The following is a 20,677-nucleotide window of genomic DNA, read 5'->3' on the forward strand; positions in this document are numbered from 1 at the left end:
GTGGGGCCACGCGACACCGATTGGCCGGCCTGGTCTTTCTGAACTTCCCCTCCCCGCCACTGCAGGGAATGGGGGGAGAGGGGCTTTTGTGTGCATGGCAGTGTTACACAATACAGTGTTACAGAATGCCCAAAGACAGTTCTGCATAAAAAAGTGCATTGTTCGAGTAATTCCTCCAGCAGAAATAAGGGAGGGGAATCCAATTAACACGACAGTATTTAAGTTTACTGGTAAATTCTCTTTGTAGCACCGCACCCCCCCTGCCCCGTTCCTCCCCACTTCAGGTGCAGTCTCATGAGTGATCCCTGAAATAGAAAAACCAATTTGATACCTTTAACCAGCTGTGAACTATTCTCATTCTATCTCATTCTCATTTCTCTTTAATCACTTTGTGAAATGGTGGGTCCCAAACAGCCCCCTTCCAAGAGAATGAACAGGCTGGGCAGAAGCTGGACTAGAGAAAAGGTGGCAAATCCCTAAACCGAATCTGGTTCCTGGCTTTGGAGGAGGAGTTTAATAAGGATATCAAGAAGAGGAAATGCAGATGAGGACACTACAAGTGGGCTCCATGGGGAGTCATAAAGGGTTCATTCATAAAAAGTTATGCATCCATTATGCCTGGATTTTCACACACTGCCCTGGGAAAATATGCAATGCACAGTTTTTCAGAGCAAGATGCATACTTTCACAATCCACCCTAATCCGCTCTCCCTCCTGCCAAAGGGGCATTGACCTGCCTCCTCCCAGCAGATTTCATGGCACTGACCCCTCCCAGGGACCAGCTCGGCCCACACAATACACTTGTTCCAAACACAAAAGTGCACTAACAACTGCATTTGGAAACATCAGAGCAGGGCCAAATAGTTGGCAAAGGAGAATTCCTGCAAACGAAGAATGACGGTTACAGGCACTGAGCCATGCCTTGGCTGCGACACACTCAGCACACACACACACACACACATACTGCAAAAGTGTGTAAAATATGAGCCAAAAAAACCCTCACATAAAACCCAAACAAAACAAACCGTCACCGACAACAACGAATGGCAAAAGCCCCAACTCACCCATGAAAGTGTAACCAGAAACACCAGGAGAAAATTCTTGTTTCAAGTTCAAGAAAAGGGAATCCCTGGAAATGTCTCTGGTTGTGCCCACTCTCAGGAGCGTGTCTCGGCCCTCTCTAGGGAACTTCAGTAACGGAGAGTTTGCTTCCCCTGAGCCCTTTGAGTCTACCGCATTCCTCCGGGGATGGGGGGCGGTTAGGGTTGCCAGATTTCCCAAACAAAAATACAGGAAGGCCAGTCACATTGGAATTTCAGATAAACACTGAATCACGCATCTTATCTGACCATCCTACGGGGATACCCTTCTCAGATGCAGCAGTCCCCACTCCCCATGACCAGGGCCTCTGAGTTCTGGTCTCATCTCAGCCCCTAGCTAGCTGTGTGGACTTAGCGAGTGGGTCCACACTCGAGGAGCATGATTTCCTGGGGAAGGTGTGAGATAAGTGGGGATAAGATCTCTAGATCAAGATAACACTCTAAGATCCCTGCCAGGTCGAGGGGTCCATGATTCCATGTTGTCACTGAAACTCATCCCACACAGCCTTTTGTAGTTTTTTAATTATAAAATACTACCTGAATGCATTCTTGTGAAAGATGTAGAACGATCCAGAAGTATACAAACCAAACCACCAAGCTGCCCAGCACCTCTGTGCTGCCTTTCTCAGGGGTAACCAGCTTCGGTTGTTTGATAAGCACCCTTGCGGTCCCCTTTCTATGTATGTGGTGCTAACAAGCACCCAAGCACATACATTTACAGAGAAGCAGGATCATTCCCTGACCCGGCTCATGGGGATTCTGATTCAGTAGTCTCCTAAGGATCTGTATTCACAGAAATCTTCCCAGCAGATGCTGATGTCCAGCCAGGTTCAGGAACCTCTGCTACCCAGAATGTCGCCCTCCGTCTTTTTGCCACACCCAGTCAGTATTAACTCTAAAGCCATGCCTCCTTCGCTGCTAGCATGCACGAGACGGGAAGCAGAAATCCAGGACAGGCAGCCTCCACCTTGCCATCAGGTAACCAAACCCATTTGTCCTATAGCGTGCACACTCCTCTCTGTGCCTGGCTTGCCTACCGCGACGGCAAACTACCCCACTGATGATGGCAGTAACCTGGTACCCCTACGCAGAGCCTGCCATGGCTGCTTTCTTGAGCGCAAGTGCACACAAATTCCTATCTGTTTGTACCTCTAGGAATTTAAACTCACGGTCCTCTGGACAGAAGGGGTTTAGGTGCTATTCCCAATGAAAGCTAACCTGGCTGAGACTCTAATACAGAGCTTAGTATCTGCCAGGCCCCCTCGGGTCCAGCCAGACCCTCTGTCCCTATCTCTTCTGACCTACCCGGAATCTGACTTGAAGTCAGGCTTGGTCTGGCCACGGAACTCCCCAGCTTAACTCTCCTCCTCTCCTCCTGTTTCCATCTCTCGTCTGCTGTCCCAACAGCAGCTCACTCCCAAGCCAGCCATTCACAGCATAGCCGGTGTGGCTTTTCTGCCCATGTGAGGATATGCCAGGGACAAAGATCTCACTGAGGGCTTAGACTTGTCAACCTGGAAGCCCACCCTACTACTGCTCTAAAAATGAGGACAATCCACTATCAGCCAAAACCATTCCATCTGGCTCCTTTTAATCTGCCTCCCTCCCTGGCTCAGCTGTTGCTATTCCTGAGCCAAATGAGTCCCTATGTCCATTCCCAGGACACCTTGCAATTGGTTCTCTATACTTTCATCTTTTTGGGTCACCCATGGGAGATTGCAGATTGGCGACCAATCCTGGATGAACTGACCTTTCTCCTTATGCCACCTGCCCACTGCCTCTCGCTGAAAGGTCCAAGTTGCCTTTTCACATATGAGTTCATGCATTGTGCATCTCCCAGAAAGGGTACATGCTTATTGTAGAAAAATTAGAAAATATATCTAAACCAGGAAAAACAGAATAAAACAAATTTTTAAGAGAGAGAGAGGGCATACAGGGTAGAGGGTGGGGAAGGTGCAGAGGGAGAGGGAGAATCCTTGAGCAGACTCCACGCCCAGAGCAGAGCCCGACATAGGGCTCTATCTCACGACCCCGAGATCATGACCTGAGCCGAAATCAAGAATCGGACACCCAGGCATCCCCAGAATAATTTTTTTAAGAAAATGCTCCATCATCCTGAAATAACCACTGTGTTATTTATTTACGTTTATAATTTTACTTGATATTTATACTGTAGATCACAAAATGGTTTCTTCCAGGTGAATCCAACCTGTACATGTTTTAATTTTAATTTTGTTTTGAGTAATTCTGGTCAAGATATTCACTGTTCACTTTACCACACTCCCCGCCACTCCTTCATTTATTATGCCAACCCCATAGCCCTCATATAGGTCTTATTTCTGAGGGCATCTGAGTTTGCAAAACCTGCAAAATATACATATAGATGTGTTTTTATTAAAATGCAATTCAACTGCATGTTCTCTTTTGTAACACCTTTTTGTGTAACAACGTACAGGAACCCCTTCCTGTATTAATAAGTAGGCACTTCCACCTTTATTTTTAGGGGCTGAATAGTTTTCCCCTGGAAAGATGTATCCTAATGTTTTCAGCGAACCCACACTGTTGAACATTTAAACTGTTTTCCATTTTTCCTGCTCCAGTGAACATCCCCATAGCTAGAACTTTGCACACTTCCTTAATTGGTTCCTTAGGATACATTCCAAGAAGTGGAATTGCTGGGTTGAAGGGCCATCTCAGTCTTAAAAGCTTTTTTTGTTTTTTTTTAAAGATTTTATTTATTTATTTGAGAGAGAGAGCACATGAGAGGGGGGAGGGTCGGGAGGGTCAGAGGGAGAAGCAGACTCCCTGCCGAGCAGGGAGCCCGATGCGGGACGCGATCCTGGGACTCCAGGATCATGACCTGAGCCAAAGGCAGTCGCTTAACCAACTGAGCCACCCAGGCGCCCTGAGAGCCGGGCGGTTCTTAATCAAGTGCAGCCATGCCTCTTCTCTCTGCCCTCCTGGCCCTGCTCTCCTCTCTCTCGCTCAGGGATATGTGCTCTCCCCTCAGACCCTCCTCTGTCTTTTTTTTTTTTTTTTAAGATTTTATTTATTTATTTGAGAGAGAGAGAATGAGAGACAGAGAGCACGAGAGGGAAGAGGGCAGAGGGGGAAGCAGACCCCCCGCCGAGCAGGGAGCCCGATGCGGGACTCGATCCCGGGACTCCAGGATCATGACCTGAGCCAAAGGCAGTCGCTTAACCAACTGAGCCACCCAGGCGCCCCGAGAGCCGGGCAGTTCTTAATCAAGTGCAGCCATGCCTCTTCTCTCTGCCCTCCTGCTCCCTTCTGGCCCTGCTCTCCTCTCTCTCGCTCAGGGATATGTGCTCTCCCCTCAGACCCTCCTCTGTCTTTTTTTTTTTTTTTTAAGATTTTATTTATTTATTTGAGAGAGAGAGAATGAGAGACAGAGAGCACGAGAGGGAAGAGGGTCAGAGGGAGAAGCAGACCCCCCGCTGAGCAGGGAGCCCGATGCGGGACTCGATCCCGGGACTCCAGGATCATGACCTGAGCCGAAGGCAGTCGCTTAACCGACTGAGCCACCCAGGCGCCCCATTAAAAGCTTTTAACATGTGTTGCCAAATGGAGTGTTCAGAGTTTTACAAGGACACCGACCCTTGAGGGCTTCCTGTGACGGCTGTCAGGACGGGCCCTTCCACACATTAATGGCGTCACACAGACAGCCCATCACCCCTCTCCCACGGTTTTCTCAAGTTAACTCACCCAACAGGGGCGCTTTTCTCCAATAACCATCCCGGACCTCCACATAGTCGTACCAGCACAGGCGGCTTTTAAACAAATCCATGGATGTGAAGTTTAGGATGATCTGTAAAGAGTGACCATAAAGTGAGCTTTGGCAGCAGAGCCCGAGGAGTTTCGAAGACACAGCTTGCATGCCTGTGTTCTCACATTACCCCTTAGCATACAGAGCTCTCAGACCACAGTAGGAGTGTCCTCACAAAGACACACTCACAGGAAACCTCGTGACATTAAATAATAAACCCTAAGCAGGATGGGGAGTAAACAGAGGAGATGGGTCCTCTGGTTCTGTCCTGGGGAATAACTTGAGCTTTTGAAGTCACTAGGTGGTTTATAGAAAACAGGATGCATTAAAAAGATGGGCTGGGAGGCACTGAGCCTGGGGATTTAGAAGGAGGTAAGGGGTCAGTGCAGTTCAGAGATACGAAAAGATCTTATAACATCATCAATCATTCCAAAGGGCCTGGGGTTAGCCTGAGTGCATCTGAGCACCACCGTGATCAGTGTCCCCTCGGCCATGACCTCACTCTTTTGAGATGTGGTGTATCCAATAGCCTTCCTATAGTTAGTCTGTTCATTCGTTCGTTCCTGCATTCATTCTTTCATTCATTCACCTCACCATTGTTAGTTGATCACCTACTATGTGCCCGTCTGTGTTGGCCAATTGAGATCGAAAGATCAGCAAGATAGGGTTCTTGCCTTTAGAGAGCTCAGAGAACACAGATGCGTCAGGCCAGTTAGAACACTCTTGAACAAATGCTGAAAAAGAGGGATGCACAGGAAGGGAACCCTGCAGCCCCGAGGAGGGGGAAATAGATGCTGCCCAGGATACTGAAGAAGGCTTCTCAGAAGAGATGGCATTTACCTAAGGGGAATAGGGGCCCAGGGGCAGAGACACGGGGCAAGAGGGCATTTTGGTGAGAGGGACTGACATGAGCTCAGGTAAGGAGAGTTTGGGGAATTGTGTAGGTTGTGCTATGTGTATCTGGAGTGGGGAGGCAGGGGGGTGAAGAGGAGTGAAGGCTGGGGAGCTGGAGGTTCGGATGGACTAGGAAGGAAGGGTTCAGTTCTTCTGGACATGCTGAGGTCATTCAGTGGATGCCCCGTCCACGAAGAGTGGAAGGGGCTGGGTGGCCCTGTGGACTTGGCACACAGGTACTGTTCCCACAAGCCTGCTACCCTTCCAGTTTGGGGCGCCCCTTCGCCCCATGGCGTGCCCACCCATGTCTGCCACACTCAGCATGTCCCTGCACCATCACTTCTCTGCTCTCTTCGCTCACCAGGGGCCCACTGAAGGCAGCCCTGCCTGGTCACTGCAGCCCTGATCCTGTGCCTTATCCCATTCGGGGCCCCTGCCCTGAGCCAGCTCATCTCTCTCCTCTGTCCACTGGCCACTTGCTTTTATATTCAGGCAGCCCCAGGTCCCTCTGTTTCTAAGCAAAGGCCCAGGTTGGAGGGCTGCAGGTCAAAGGTTCGGTGCCTTCCCGGCCAGATTGAAAGGACTGTTATTCATTTGTCCCATCCTCCATGGCCCCCCTGCTTTGAACCTCCTCTCTCTGGGCTTCAGCACACCTGTCCTCTCTCCGCTGCTCTCCGGCCTCAGCTGGCTCCTGTCCTCCCCGCTCCCTGGTGACTGTGAGGGCCCCTCAGTGCAGGAGCATTTCCCTTCCGGCTTCCCTGTGCGCAGGTGACACCAGGCACCGGGGTGCAGCCCCTTGCTGTCATCTCTACTTCACCCCTATTGTTTATCCCCGATGCTGACAGACTTCCTTCCCTTAAGATGTCTGTGTGCCCTGCCGCAAGCCAGTCTGGCTGCCCCTTCTGCAGCCCTGTCCCCATCGTTCCTGCCGACATGATTCCTGAACTCCTCCCTGCCGTGCCCTGGCCCCTTCTGCGCCCTAGGGCTTCTAGATCAATCTTGCACTTACATCTCATGTTTATCCCCTCCTATGTTCAGAAAACTTCAGTGGCTCTCCCTGCCCCCATCCCATTAATTAAACTCTCTGCTTACCTTCCAGAGTCTCCAGCGTCCATCCTATGTGACCTTATTTCCCCGCGTGCCCTGAGGGATCCTGCTAATGGAAGCTTCCCCAGGCCCAGGTCCAGTGCCCTCTGCTTCCTCCCCGAGTCTTTCTCTGACTGCCCGAATGGACACAGCCTCTCCCTCCTCGGGTCCCCCTCCTCGGCCTTTTATAGTGACTGCGGAGCAGGTGTTTTTAGAGTCAGGCAGATCTGGACTTCTCAGTTCTACCACTTACTAGCTCTGAGATCGGACTACCACTTACTAGCTCTACCGCTCACTTGCCCGCTTGGATGGTTTAGTTTCCTTTATCTGCGAAACAACACGCACACCATTGGGTTATTGATGGGCTACATGAAAAACTGTATATTGAGTGTATCATGCTATGTCTGACACATAATAGGCACTCAATAAATGCAGCTTTAAAAAATCAAGCCACACTGAGTGCACACTTAGTGCTCCACAAACCGACACCCTAAGTGCACTTCACAGGCTGCCTGTCTTAATTAGCCTCGAGTGTCCACCCCTTCCTTTGGGCCAATCCCACCCAATGTTCAGGTCTCAGGACAAGTAGCACCTTCTTCCACAAAGCCCTCTGATCTCCTATGAAATGAAGAGGGATGACCGGAAAATAATAGGCCAGCTCCTCTCCTGTGTTGTACAGTGTGTGTGTGTGTGTGTGTGTGTGTGAGTTGTCACTCTTCTTTCAAACTACACCAGTAGTTCTCAGTGCTGCCTGCAGACTAGTACCACCTCAAAAGTGCAAAACATAATACAGGGCCAAGCAAATGCCCCTCCTTCAATGAAATCAGACTCCCTAGAGGTAAGGGTGGCGGGGACCCTAACTAAACTCTAAGTCTCTTGAAGACAGGGATTGTAAATTAGATTTCTTTTTTATCTCCCACTGTGCTCATGTTCAGGCAGAAGGGCTCAGTCATATTGACGAGCTGGTTGCAATATAATTCTTTAGCTTTTCAAATTTTCAGAAAGCAAATGTTATTACAACTTCCTTAGTAACACATTCATGATCGAACTGAATGGGATAATTATTCAGGCTAATTATTTTAAATATGTAAGGGCACCATAAAGACCATAGGAGAAGAGGTGATAAACAAGAGGTGATACTTGAATCAATCAAGTTTGCTAATTACTAGCAGCTCTGGGGAAGGCTGGGTGAAGCAGAAATGGAAATAATTGGTACAGGAAGTTCAATGCTGTATATTCTCCCTGCCCCCCAGTTAGCAATAATAATTAAGGCTTGATGAATCTTGTGCAGTTCAAACACATCACATAGCCTCTGCTCTGTCAGGCAATTCAACGATTTGGGGATTGCTGGATCACGTCCTCCTCCTTCTTCCTGCCTCCCTCTCTTCGACACTGCCAGCAGGCACAGAGGTGGTACATCCACCTGAGAAAGACAAGCCTGGAGTCTCTCAGGCTCAAGCTGACAACCACACTGTCATAAATGCTTAGAGCCAGAGGAAGAGTTGCATGTGGGTGCTGTGTGGGAGCACACGTATACGTGAGCATGTGTGTGTGAATGCATGCTCAAATGCCTATTAGCCTGACCCCTTTGTGAAATAATATAGGATGATGGCTAAGCATCCAGGTTCTCACCTGGGTTCAGATCCCAACTTTGCAACAAACTGAGTAGACTTAGGCAAGGCCATATCCTTACCTGAAGAATTAATGTGTTAATAGCACCTATCACATGAAGTTCTGAGGATTAAAAGAGATAATCCACATAATATGCTGAGAAAAGCACCCAGGCCATAGAAAACATTTAAATGGACATTTTTAACGGTTATGAATTAGGACTACCTGAAGGTTGGCTACAGGCATCCAAAAATCCATCACCCCCACGGGTAATGCAGGTTTTTCACTTGGCCACTCATCCATTCACATGCCCACTCAACAAATACTTTTTGTGTGACTATGTGCCATGGGCTGTGTTGGGTGCTGGAGACCTCGGGGTGAACAGTCTCTGTCCTCAGTGAGTTTAGGGTCGAGAAGGCAGACAGCCAAATAAACCAGCAGTCAAGATACTGTGAGACAGGCTTTGACAGGTATGACTGTACAGAGCCTGACCCAAGGGATGGAGAGGGCATCTCAAAGACATCAGAGTCTAGTCTTGGATTTGAAGGGAGGTGTGAAAACACACACACACACACAAGTTTTAGGAATGCAGAAGCCCCAGGTCCCAGTTCTATATTTTACTGCGAATTTGGGCAATTTTTTAAATGTCTGAGCCTCAAATTCCTTATCCATATAACGGATATGAAGAGATGCATCCTGCAGTAGGTTTGAGAACATACCACCCTTGGACCAGGGCAAAAGAAGCTGCTACCTTGGCTCAGCTCTAGAGGGAATCTGGAGGGAATCATGGAATCTTCAGACCCAAAGGATTGTGCTCACCCAGAGCTTGCATAGTTCCTAGACCTCACTCCAGGTGCCCAGGATCCTGGAGTTCCTGTCCAAATGGCCTTGAGCCCACTTCCAGAGCATGCAGAGATCTCTGCCCTGAATCCACACTCCCAGAGTAGACAGCACATCTAACCAGCCCGCTTCTACTGGAGGAATAGCTGTTTGCAAGGTAGGAGTGCGGAGTGTTTGGGAGAGTGGGCTGGAGTGTCGCCAGGGGTGCTCCTGAGATGAAATGGGGGGCTGAGAAGAGAAGGAGGGGCCAGCTGTGGGTTGGGGCTAGCTCTCCCCACATTGCTCCTTCCAGAGCAACACTCTGAGGTGTCAAGGAATTCTCAATTGGATCCTCGCCTTCCAAGGCATTCTGATGGTGTATTTATCAAGGAGGAAGGATAGAGTCTACTTTGTTTTACAAACTGTGAGCCTGATCTATAATTCACGTGGACATTTTGCTTCTAGGCCGCCGTTTGTATGATCCTGGTTGAAAGTGCAGAGATAATGTTAGGCAAGCTAGCTCAGCGGCTGGTACGTAGTGGGTGCTCACAGCGTAAGAGCTGCTCTTACTACTATTAATAAGAGTACAAGGCCCCACACCTTACCCAACTAAAGAAGGCTATGTCATTTCCTGAGGTGGTTTCACACCTACCTTTTCCCCCGGAGTGACCGATATCCTCCAGACACAGTGGGAGTACGAAGGGTAGCCATTTGGGAAACCAGGTGCAGAAAAATTTCCTGTTGTGTCCTGCAGGGTCTCCCCACACGCTGCACAAGCAAAACAATGACTGTGATTTGGGCAGACACGCTCCCCACCTAAGCAGCTCCCTGCGCCAGGCTGCTGAGCAAGCAACATCCCTTGACCAGCCAAAGCCCTCGGGATGCATCGGTGAGAAGCATGTCAGGCAGATCGACAACTTTTTTCTGGCTAATAAAAGTGAAAATAGGGTCTGGGCACCAAAAAGTAAGACCCAGGGGTTCCTTCTGAGGCTCTCAGGATTGAGCATGGCCTTGAGCATGGTGGGCAAGTTTCCCAGCCTTGCTGGGCCTTAGTTTTCTTGTCTGTAAAATGGGCAGGAGCTGCCTGAAGGGTTAATGACATGGATCAGCTTGGTGCTTGGCACACAGTGAGTGCGCCACACATAGCGGCCAGTGTCATTACGACTAATAACATCTGTGGCAGTGAGCTTAGAAAAGTACAAGTAGGTGAAGCAACAAGACGAAGAAAACACTTGGAAACTCATTTCATGAGAAACGTATTAGTTTGAATCTTGCCTCTTCTTTTTCTGCTACCTATCTCTGAATGAGCTACCAAATAAACAGTCAAGAAAACACAAAGACCAGAGGTATGGGAAGCTCTTCTGCCCTTGAATGTTTGAGGGTTGCCTGGTCATAAGTCTAGAACCTAGTCCTTATGTATGTGAAAAATATTTCCTCTAATTTGTCCTTAAAAAAAAGGTACCTCATATGAGTAAGCTTGGGAGCTATAGGTGCCTTACCTCCTGACCCCCGGGGACTCAGACCCCAAAGACAAAGACGTTGGTTTGCTGCATGCCCCTCTTCCCAAGGGTCGCCCCCAAAGTGTGGGAAACAAACATCCTTACCCATATCTGCCTACATGCAATTCAACCTCCACTCGGCAAAGACCCTGCTTTTAGTTACTACTCGAAATTACTGGAAGCTGCAGTTTTGGAGCCGCAGAAAGGAACAGCTAGAGAGCGGCCCGTCATCAGCCTCAGGAAATCCTGGATGTCGGGGCTTCAATATCACGTTACCGAACAACTGCCAGGCATCATGAGGATTATGCCCGGCAGTCAACACCCCCAAGGGTTCCACGGAAATTATTTTAGAATAATCATCAACATTCTGCAAGAATAGATACATTACTATAAGGCTCCATGGTATTTACCAGCTGCCTCCAATCCTTTGGGGAAGTAAGAGGCATATACATTATAACTAAATAAATACTATGGCATTTCCCAGAGAATGCTATAAGGTTTCTCTTTCAATTCAGCAAGGTTATATGATATGTGTGTCCTACATTTCAGCCCTAACACGCCCCCACATGACTAATAGCTGGATGGACATATTTCCTAGAGTTTTGTGATGGACCAAACCCCACAGAGTCCTTCGCATGCTGACAGCCTAGATTTTCTAAGATGGCCCCTGTTTCAAATATGCTGTCCCATGATCAAACTGTGTGTCTGGTCTGGGGTTTGGAAAATGTTACTGGACCTGTGGGTAATGAATTTCCTTCTTCCTCCCCAAACTACTGAATTGCGTTCTCTCCCATCAGTGGTAAACCCTGGCTGCTGTAACTAATGCTTTGCACTGAAGCTCAACAGCTTAAAGGGGCCAGTGTGAGCTCCCTCCCAGGGCAGCAGGTTGGGGGGGCGGGGAGAGGTGATGCTGAAGCCAAGGGATGGAAGGCAAAGAGGGTACATTCAAGGGGAAGGGGCTTGTGGGTGGGCGGAGAAGCAGACATCTCCTCAGACCCCAGGGTACTGTCCAGGCTCCGATGGCAGATTTCTAGCCAATGACCAGCACCTTGGATGGCTAGGAAAGCCCCAAGGCCATAGAAACAACCTCACTTACAGCACTGAGGCTGTGGGAGGCTCACTACCCCCGCTTCTATAAACACTGCCCTTCATTCACGGTCTTCCTGCAAAACCCTTGGTTTTTGTTTCGGCAAACCCACATCTCCTACTCCCATAGGAAGGGGAAGGGATTTTATAGTTATGAGGCACACACTGCATTGGGTCCTTGTTCCCTGTTGTTCCCCTAGGGCTTCTTCCTCTTCAGACTATCAGGGCTGTGCCAGAGAATTCCGAAGATTCCCACAAGTGAAGCCGTGAGCTCCCAGACCTGTTCTTCGTGTCATTACCGGCAATGACCTCCCCCCCCCCCATTTGGGCCTCCTACACTGTCTAAAGCCTTCCTGAGAGCGCACGCCAGAAATTACAGCAGCCTCGCCAGGCTCCCCCAGCCGCTTTCCCGGCAAGGGGGCGGGTTTGCAAAGGGTGGCTGAGTCACGCTCCCAGGGTGCTGCTGAGGCCCCAGGACTCCCCAGGATTCAGTTACCTGGGCATTTGTACAGCTTCCTGGCTTGAGCTATGTCTCCCTGACTGAGCCGCACGCGCTGGCCAATGGTTGGCCTGATGCCATTGTCGTCTCGGCGGGGGAGGATGGTGTCTAAGAAAACTCCTCTACAGGAAGAAAAGAGAGAGAGAGAGGAGAGAGAAAAGTCAAGGCTGGCTGGCTGGCCGCGCCGGGATGTACAGTCTTTATTCCCTGCCCATAACCACATCGATGTCCCTGGCCCCTGGGCTGCCACATTGTACCACAGTGGGGAGCACCATTCAGAGAGACTTAGGTGTGCGTGGAGCCCCCTGGAGGTGTGCAACGGGCACCACTGAGCATGGATAAGTCTTGGAGAGGCTCCAGAGAGAGCCTGGGAAACAGCACAGTGTGAGGCTCTCAGGGGCTGGTCAGTTAGTGCTGGTTGATGGTTTGGTGAATGATGGGAATCAGGGTTTGGGGGGCCTTTCTGGCAATGGCGATGATCAGATGGAAAGTGAGACGAATGCAGAGAGCAAAGGGTAGCTGAGAGATCCCTGGTTTAGAGAGTTCCATGTACGGCCTGGCTCGGCCACCTGGGTGAGCTCGGACAAGCCCCTTCCCCTCCCCGAGCCTCAGTTTACTTCTCTAACAGTAAGAGAGTGGCCTAGACAGTCCTAGCCGTCCCTTCCAGCTCTAACATCTTATTCTATTCCCACATGAAGGAAATCGAAAACGACCAAAACAGAGGAGCAGACAGCAGGCTGCCCAGCTGAGTTTGGGCTCACACCTCCATGACGTGGGCCTGGTGGACCCCTGCCCGAGCCTCCTCCTCTGCCTCCAGACCCCCGATGCAGGGGCCTCTCCTGGAAGGGAGGGCCTCCCTCCGAACCAGTTCCTTTTCCAGTTACCTGTTTCTTCCCTCCCTTCTTAACCAGGTTTCCGGAAAGAACTGTCTCCATCTGTCTGGCTGCCCACCTCTCATTCACTCCTCAAAGCAACTGCAATCAGACTGCACCGCCATGGTCTGCAGCCACCAACCGACTGATGACTCCGATGGACACCTGTCAACCCCCACCTGCCCTCCCTGACAGCGCTGACACTCTTCTGCTCCTTCCTTCCTCAGCCTCTCGTCCCCTGGCTCCCAGGGCTCCGCTGTCTCTGAAAAGCAAGTGAACATCCACTTCTGCTTCCCCCTCTGGGCTCTCCCTGGAGTTTCTCTCTTCTTCCTCCTCACCTGCTCCATGGGTTCCTCTGGGTTTTCGCCACCACGGAAAGATTCACAGAGAGTTCTCTGATTCTGACCCCCAGAATCACCTGCTAAGCCCCAGATGCCTGGTGACCCCTCTACCACACTGTCCTCTGGGTCTCATATCCATGCTCACCCCATGAACCTTGTCTCCCAAGACTGAATCCAAAGGCACGAAGCACCTTCTGTCGTGCCTTGAATCCATGCCTTCCTCCTCGTTCCAGACCTCGGCTCAGACAAACAACATCCCCTTCCTGAGTTCTCCCTAGTATCTTAACTGGCCTCCCTCCCTGTGGACTCAGCCACCTCTGTGCCACCCCTCCAACGCTGCAATGGGATCGTCCGGAAATGCAAGGGCAGGCTTGTGTCCTCTCTGCTTAGAAGCACCCCCTGATCTCCGATCACCACCTGGATCCCCAGGCCCTGGGCTCACTGGCCTCTGCTTTCCTCTCCAGCCACTTCTGACACCTCCACCCCACTTGATATCTTAAGCATCACTGAACTTCTGCTAGCCCCAAACATGCCCTTACACAGGCTGTCCTCTGTTGAGGCTGCCCACTGCCCATCTTCTTGTTCACTAGCAAACTCCCGTTCATTCACCAAAACCCTATCAGACGGCTTTCCCTCTTAAAAGTCTTCTTGAGCCCCTTTTATCCCTCCCATCCTGAGTTACTCATTCCTTTCTCTGGGCTGCCTCTGGGCCTTACATGTCTAGTCTCTTCTTCTCATACTCTAGTGTCTTTTTTGAAGGATGAAGGTATTTGTCTTCTCTGCTAAATAGTAAGTTCCTCAAGCAGAGACACCAAGACCTTCATCTCTATGCCCTCAGGGACTGGAGCTAACAGGTCAAGAAATGCTTTTTGAATTAAATTACGTAACCAAGGTAGGGCAGTGTCTTCAAAAAATCTTGCAAAGTAATGTACACCCAAAGGGAATGTGAAAACATATCTATATATTAGCTGTACTGTCCTTTCGCCCCCCCCCAAACATTTCCTCTCCCCTAAATTCTGCACTACCTTGGAAAACCTATTATCCCTATTTCTTGCTGGTTACAAAGATTATCTTTCTGGTTTTGCATATACTTTTTCTAAGTCAGACATCAAGCTCACTTTCATTCCGACGGAAGCATGCAGGAGCCTGGATCATCTGCCAATTTCCTTTGAAGCATCCCTCTCTCCGAACTTTAACCACCTGGCCTATCTTTCTCCAATTCCTACTGCCTCATCTCTGGGTCCAGAGCCTTCTAGAGAAAATTTAGTGGAATCCTTGGTTTCCCTCACTGACTTTGTCACATTTTAAACCACAAGTAATGACTCTCCATAAAATTCTAAATTCAATCACTTACTAAATCTAAAAAGAGGCACTTCTGCCCTAACGTAAAATGTGTTCATTTGTAATTATTTTCTTGATTCCTCTGAGGAAAGAAATTTTGCTGCACAAAATGTAAACCTCACCACAATCTCTTAGCAACCCGGGCCAGCCACCCCGCTGAAGCCCACGGCTCACAGGTGACTCTGCCAGGGCCATTCTATGTGGGTGCCATTCTTATTAGGGCTTCCTCCCGACAGGTGAGAAAAAGCCCGCGGAACTTAAGTATCTCTCCCAGAGTCCAGAGCTAGTAATGGAGAGCCAGCCCTGGAACCCAGGCAGGCCTGGAGCCCATCTCCCACATCCTCCTCCTTCCAGCCAGTGTTTCCCACTGCCCAAGAAACAGTCGGCTTTCATGTGGGAGACTTCAGACACCGAAACAGCAGGAACAACATCAGCCCACACTTGGGACAGCATTTGGGGGCTGGGACTCCCTCCCCGACTTGTCCCTGAGCTGCCAGCAAGGTGGCAGGCTCTGGAAGGTATTTACTACAAGAGGTGTCACTGTGTGAACTGCTGCAGTGACATCCCTCTTACGTAGGACAACTCTTAGCATTGACATTCCGCTAAACTACGAAAGGGTTTGACAAGTGCTTTAGAGACTAAAGCTGTCAGCTCTGAGCTCTCCAAACAAAGACACCTCTGTACCACAGAACTGTCTCCTCAGCTCCTGGACCCTTGTCCAACGAAACCTGCAGAGACATCACTCCCCACAGCCCAGGTCCAACCAAGGGGGAGGAGGGAGGGCCTGCAATAAACTAGAAAGTGAAGTTGGAAGGAGAGAGATCAATTGTAAAGACACACAAAGACTGGGTTTCCCATCAGCAGGAAGAGCACTTGCCTCCAGACGAGCATGTGTTCTATAGGCCATTTTCTGCTCTTTAACAGACTCAAAGACAATGTACAGGCTAGCTGCAGGGGATGTATGGCCAGGAGTAATGACGTGGAGTTAGGGAGTGTGAAACTTGACAAAAAGTGGGCCAGGAAAGACCATCAGTATGGAGGACATTGATAAATGTCCCACTGAACAAAGTAGTTTCCTGAAGAAAAAAAAAAAAAAAAAACCTACAGTTCCTACAGCCCATTGGAAGTAATTTATTCCTGAAAATCCATGAAGGAAACTGGCAGAAAGGACAATGAAGGTATCCACTTGTCACAAAATAGATTTGCCAAAATCATTCCAAACTCTGGGGTGGGGTAAGCAAGTAGTTGTGGTAGAATGTTAAAATAATGAATTGCACCTCCTATTGTCCATATTCTTGGCCTTGCACCTTGCTTGGCCAATGGAACGAGCTGTACAGTGATGTCCTGTAAGTTCCAGAGCCTGGGTCTTAAGAGTCTTGCGGCCTCCCCGCTTGTCCCGGAGGAACTCTGAGTCCCAAAGCAGTGAAGAGTCCAGTCTAGCCTGCCCGAGGATGAGAGGCCCCAGGGAGGAGAACCGAGGGGTCCCCCGGCGGACAGGCAGCACAAAGACCACACGTGGCGCCCACCATCCTGGACTTCCAAGGCCAGCGTCACTGCCACATGACTACTGCTGTGGAGATCATCCCAGGCAAAACCAGAGAATGAGCCAGAATGACCCACAATGTCACAAAAAATAAGTTGTTGTTGTGAGCCATTAGTTTAGGGGTAGACTGTCTTGTTGCACTAATGACATCATGGTGGCAGGAGACGTCTGCCTCCCTTCGAGGCCTTCAGGGGAGCTGCTGTGCTCCTACCTGGCTGCCCAGCACACCTGAGCACCGCCCCCTCGCCCATCTCCCTCTGAGGGGTTCTGGGTCCCCTTGATGGGGAGCTATTATTTCAGGGGGTTGGTCCATGGGCTTCCACTGGTCTGTGCTGATAAACTGCTCCCCGTTGACAACAGTGTTAATAACGGTTATCTCCTTGAGGGGCAAAAGGGATGGTATTATGAGCTACAGATCACAGGAAGAGAAAAATTTTTTTTCTTAAAAGAAAAACAAGAAAAGGGGGTGCTTGGCTGGCTCAGTCGGTGCAGCATGCAACTCCTGATCTCAGGGTTGTGAGTTCGAGCCCCACACTGGCTGTAGAGATTACTTAAATAAAACCTTGGGGCGTCTGGGTGGCTCAGTCGGTTAAGTGTCTGACTCTTGATCTCAGCTCAGGTCTTGATCTTGGGGTCGTGAGTTCAAGCCCCGTGCTGGGCTCTGTGCTGGGGGTGGAGCCTACTTAAAAAAAAAAAAAAAAAAGGAAAGAAAGCTGGTACCAGAAGACACTATCTGCATTCTTGCCCTGGCCTCTGGCTTCAGAGCTTTTCATGGTAATTGGCACATGGAAGGTACCAGGGAGGCAGTGAGTTCCTACAGCCCATTGGAGGTAATTTATCCCCAAACCCCCTTCATAGGAGATGTCTGTAGATCGTCCTTATGAAATGACCACCACATCTGTGGGTATGTGGACAGAAATGCATGAGAATAATGGAAATTTCTTCCCTCACCTAGTTCCCAGCATTTCAGATCTCCCTGTCTCCTTTGATTCATTCATTGATTTATTCTTTTAAGAAGTATTCATCGAGGGCGCCTGGGTGCCTCAGTTGGTTAAGCGACTGTCTTCGGCTCAGGTCATGATCCTGGAGTCCCGGGATCGAGTCCCGCATCGGGCTCCCTGCTCGGCAGGGAGCCTGCTTCTCCCTCTGACCCTCCCCTCTCTCATGTGCTCTCTGTCTCTCTCATTCTTTCTGTCTCAAATAAATAAATAAAATCTTAAAAAAAAAAAAAAAGTATTCATCGAACATCTACTCTGTGCCAGGTGCCATGGTCGGTGCTGGAAACTAGAAGAGGATGCCCTCAAAGATCTCAGATCTCAGTCTAGGGAGAGAGGGATGTAACAGATAAATAGGAGTAGATGAATGTATAATAATAATTAACAGACAAATTATAAAGCAATGAAGAGTTAGGACAGCTATGGAAACAAGACCCAAGGTACAACCTTCTCACTTGGGCCGACTTGACAGTGGTTCTCTACAAAATCAATACTTTGTCTCTACTTAGCAGCCTGCAACCCCAGGGCTGATGTGGTCTGACCCACATATTTCCTACACCATTTCCCAAACCCGCAAGTCAGCCCAGCCCCCACACCCAAGCATCCCACTCTGACCTCTGTAGGGTGGACTCTCATCCGGCCCACCACCTTGTTTCTTGAGACTCCCCAGAGACGCCCCCACCAGGGTAGGTCCTTCAAAGTCTCTGTTTCCCAGTGTGGAAGAGGAAGCCTTGAATGTCCACATGGCAATGAAGGTGACCCCATCTGTCAGAGCCTCACCCATCCACACCCGATTAAGAAATCACAGCAGGAAATGTTCGAGCTGGAAGAGGCTCAGAGAACATCTAATCCAACCCTCTCATGAGGAAACTGATACCCAGGGAGGTGGAGATTTGACCCAGCACAAAGCTATCCACAATTATTGTCTCCACATCCCTCAATAGCACAGTGAGCGAGAGCACTAGGACTGGAACCCAGTCTTTGACTCTTAATTCAGTGGTCTCTTCATTACATGTATCCTCTAATAAAGAGCCAGGAGAAGAGTAACAAGAACAGGGTCAGTCAGTCCCATGCCAGTTCGAAGATGCTGACTTTGACAAAACTCTACCCATTAGAGTTCTGGAGAGATCCCAGCTGGGTGCATGCAGGATGGAGATCACAGCTAAATCAGCTGCGTGGCCAGAGGGACAGCACCCCACTCCCCCCGCAACTGAGAACTTGTGATATGGAGGTTTGGAGGATCTCTCCCCCAGTTCTGTGACCTCATCAACAGCATGCTTCCAGCATCCCTACCCAAGAGCCAACAAGTCCTGGGTACACAGTTCCCCGTTCACTCCCAAGAGCAGTGTGTTTCCGGAAAGAACGGTTTCCTTTGATCTTTATGGACATAGCGACTCATGAAGTGGATTGTTTCCCTCTTTGCTATAACTGCTAAGAAGCACAGGGCAGGATTTGCTGCCAATCCCACCAAAGTGTACATGACTTTATGGCATGTATTCTGAATAGTCAGTTGATTCCAGGCTTCAGTGTCTCTACCCTTACTTTCCCCTCCCCCATCCTCAAGTTTCCTCATACATCTGTTTCTTGTCCTGTGTATATACTGGGAACCATTTCAAATCTTTTTTTTTTCGGGGCGCCTGGGTGGCTCAGTCGTTAGGTGTCCGCCTTCGGCTCAGGTCATGACCCCGGGGTCCTGGGATCGAGTCCCACATCGGGCTCCCAGCTCAGAGGGAAGCCTGCTTCTCCCTCTCCCACTCCCCCTGCTTGTGTTCCCTCTCTCGCTGTGTCTCTCCCTGTCAAATAAATAAATAAAATCTTTTTAAAAAATCTTTTTTTTTTCAGTGATCAAATAGATAAATAAAAAGCAAACAAGCTAGTTTTAAGAGGAAACTGAGAAAAAAATGCCAAGAGAGAAAATATTTACCATGTCTCCTCTAACTCAAGGGTTTCAGAAAGACCCACAACACTGGGACTAGTGAGAAAACTTCTTTATACAAAACACTCATATGGTCTAGAAGCAAGGGCAATATTGGAAATACTTAACACCCAGTCTAGCACAGCAATAACTTATCAAAACAGACCCTGCCGATGCTGGCTGTAAATCACCAGTCTGGCCATACTTGAGTATACATGGGCCACCATCGAGCGTGACCAGCAGGCAGGAAACCTGGATCTTTGTTCTCACTCCGACCCCAGTTACCTGTGTGCCCTCGAGCTGGCTGGAGCCTCATTTTCTTCACCTCGAATGATTTACAACCATGATTTACAACCCTCCCAGCTCTCGTACAGTCTTTTTGAAACTGAACCAATAAACCACACCTCTTTGAGAGAACCGGTGAGCACCACCAGGCTTACATCAAGGACGTGCTTTAGAAGACTCCCCCACCCCCTGGAAATTTTACACAGAGCCTCTAAGTTATTATCTCGGCCAACCTCTCGATAATTTCCCCTTTCCAGTTTGCTGCTTGTGACATTAGCCCATGATGGAACACCAGCTTCACAATGGGATTCAATCTTATTAGCGGGAACCTGATTAGATTATATTTCGCTGCAGCCCAGAGGCCACTGTATTTCAAGGACAGACAGGCCAACTGTGTGAGAAGCATGCAGAGACCCACTCTCCGCAGACCTCCAGGAATCCAACCCAAGCCTGCGGCAGCCACACCAAAACACACATGAGGCAGAAGCATAGATTCCGACCTTGAGAAGGTATTCCGGGCGTAGTGCATGATGCTGTCAAAGTCGTACGTCTCTCCCAGAGAGCTCACTTCCCCAGCTTCCATTTTTAAGAAATTATACTCCTGACCTGTGACACAACACTCTGTTAAGGCCTTTGAAAACCAAGGCAGGTACCTGAAAGGAGGCAGAGGGGGAAAAGGAGGGCCCATGGCAACTCCTGAGAGCTCAGTTGGCCCAATCAAATAGCAGGGGTGTGGTCGTTCTCGTTGGTTTTAACAGACTGGAAATGTGAAACTTCGAGCAGCCCTAGGTTCTCCCAACCCCACCACCCAACAGCCCCTCCCCAGGTGCTGCTCGAAACTCTTATGCCAAGTTTGTAGACAAGTTAATTATTGATCTGATTGCTCAGAAACTTATAATACAAATAAATCTCTGATCTTACTACTGAAAGAACAAAAGGAAAATCAGAGAGTTAAGTTCAATCCCAAATTGTTCACAATTCAGACTCTCAGAAGCATTTTAAGGCAA

The 20,677-nt window shown here is 49.3% G+C and overlaps 1 protein-coding gene across 1 annotated transcript in view; it reads right to left on the reverse strand.

The window, feature by feature from the left end:
* Positions 1-20,677, reverse strand: part of TLL2 (tolloid like 2) — a 117,951-nt gene that overhangs the window by 25,627 nt on the left and 71,647 nt on the right. The window contains exons 7-10 of the mRNA XM_021699869.1: positions 20,171-20,276; positions 12,376-12,500; positions 9,947-10,062; positions 4,824-4,926 (exon numbers count right to left, since the gene is read on the reverse strand). Coding sequence (XP_021555544.1) covers positions 4,824-4,926; positions 9,947-10,062; positions 12,376-12,500; positions 20,171-20,276 — 450 coding nt within the window. The remainder of the gene's footprint in view (positions 1-4,823; positions 4,927-9,946; positions 10,063-12,375; positions 12,501-20,170; positions 20,277-20,677) is intronic.

The sequence above is a fragment of the Neomonachus schauinslandi genome, chromosome 6 (assembly GCF_002201575.2).
Source record: "Neomonachus schauinslandi chromosome 6, ASM220157v2, whole genome shotgun sequence".
Classification (NCBI taxonomy): domain Eukaryota; kingdom Metazoa; phylum Chordata; class Mammalia; order Carnivora; family Phocidae; genus Neomonachus; species Neomonachus schauinslandi.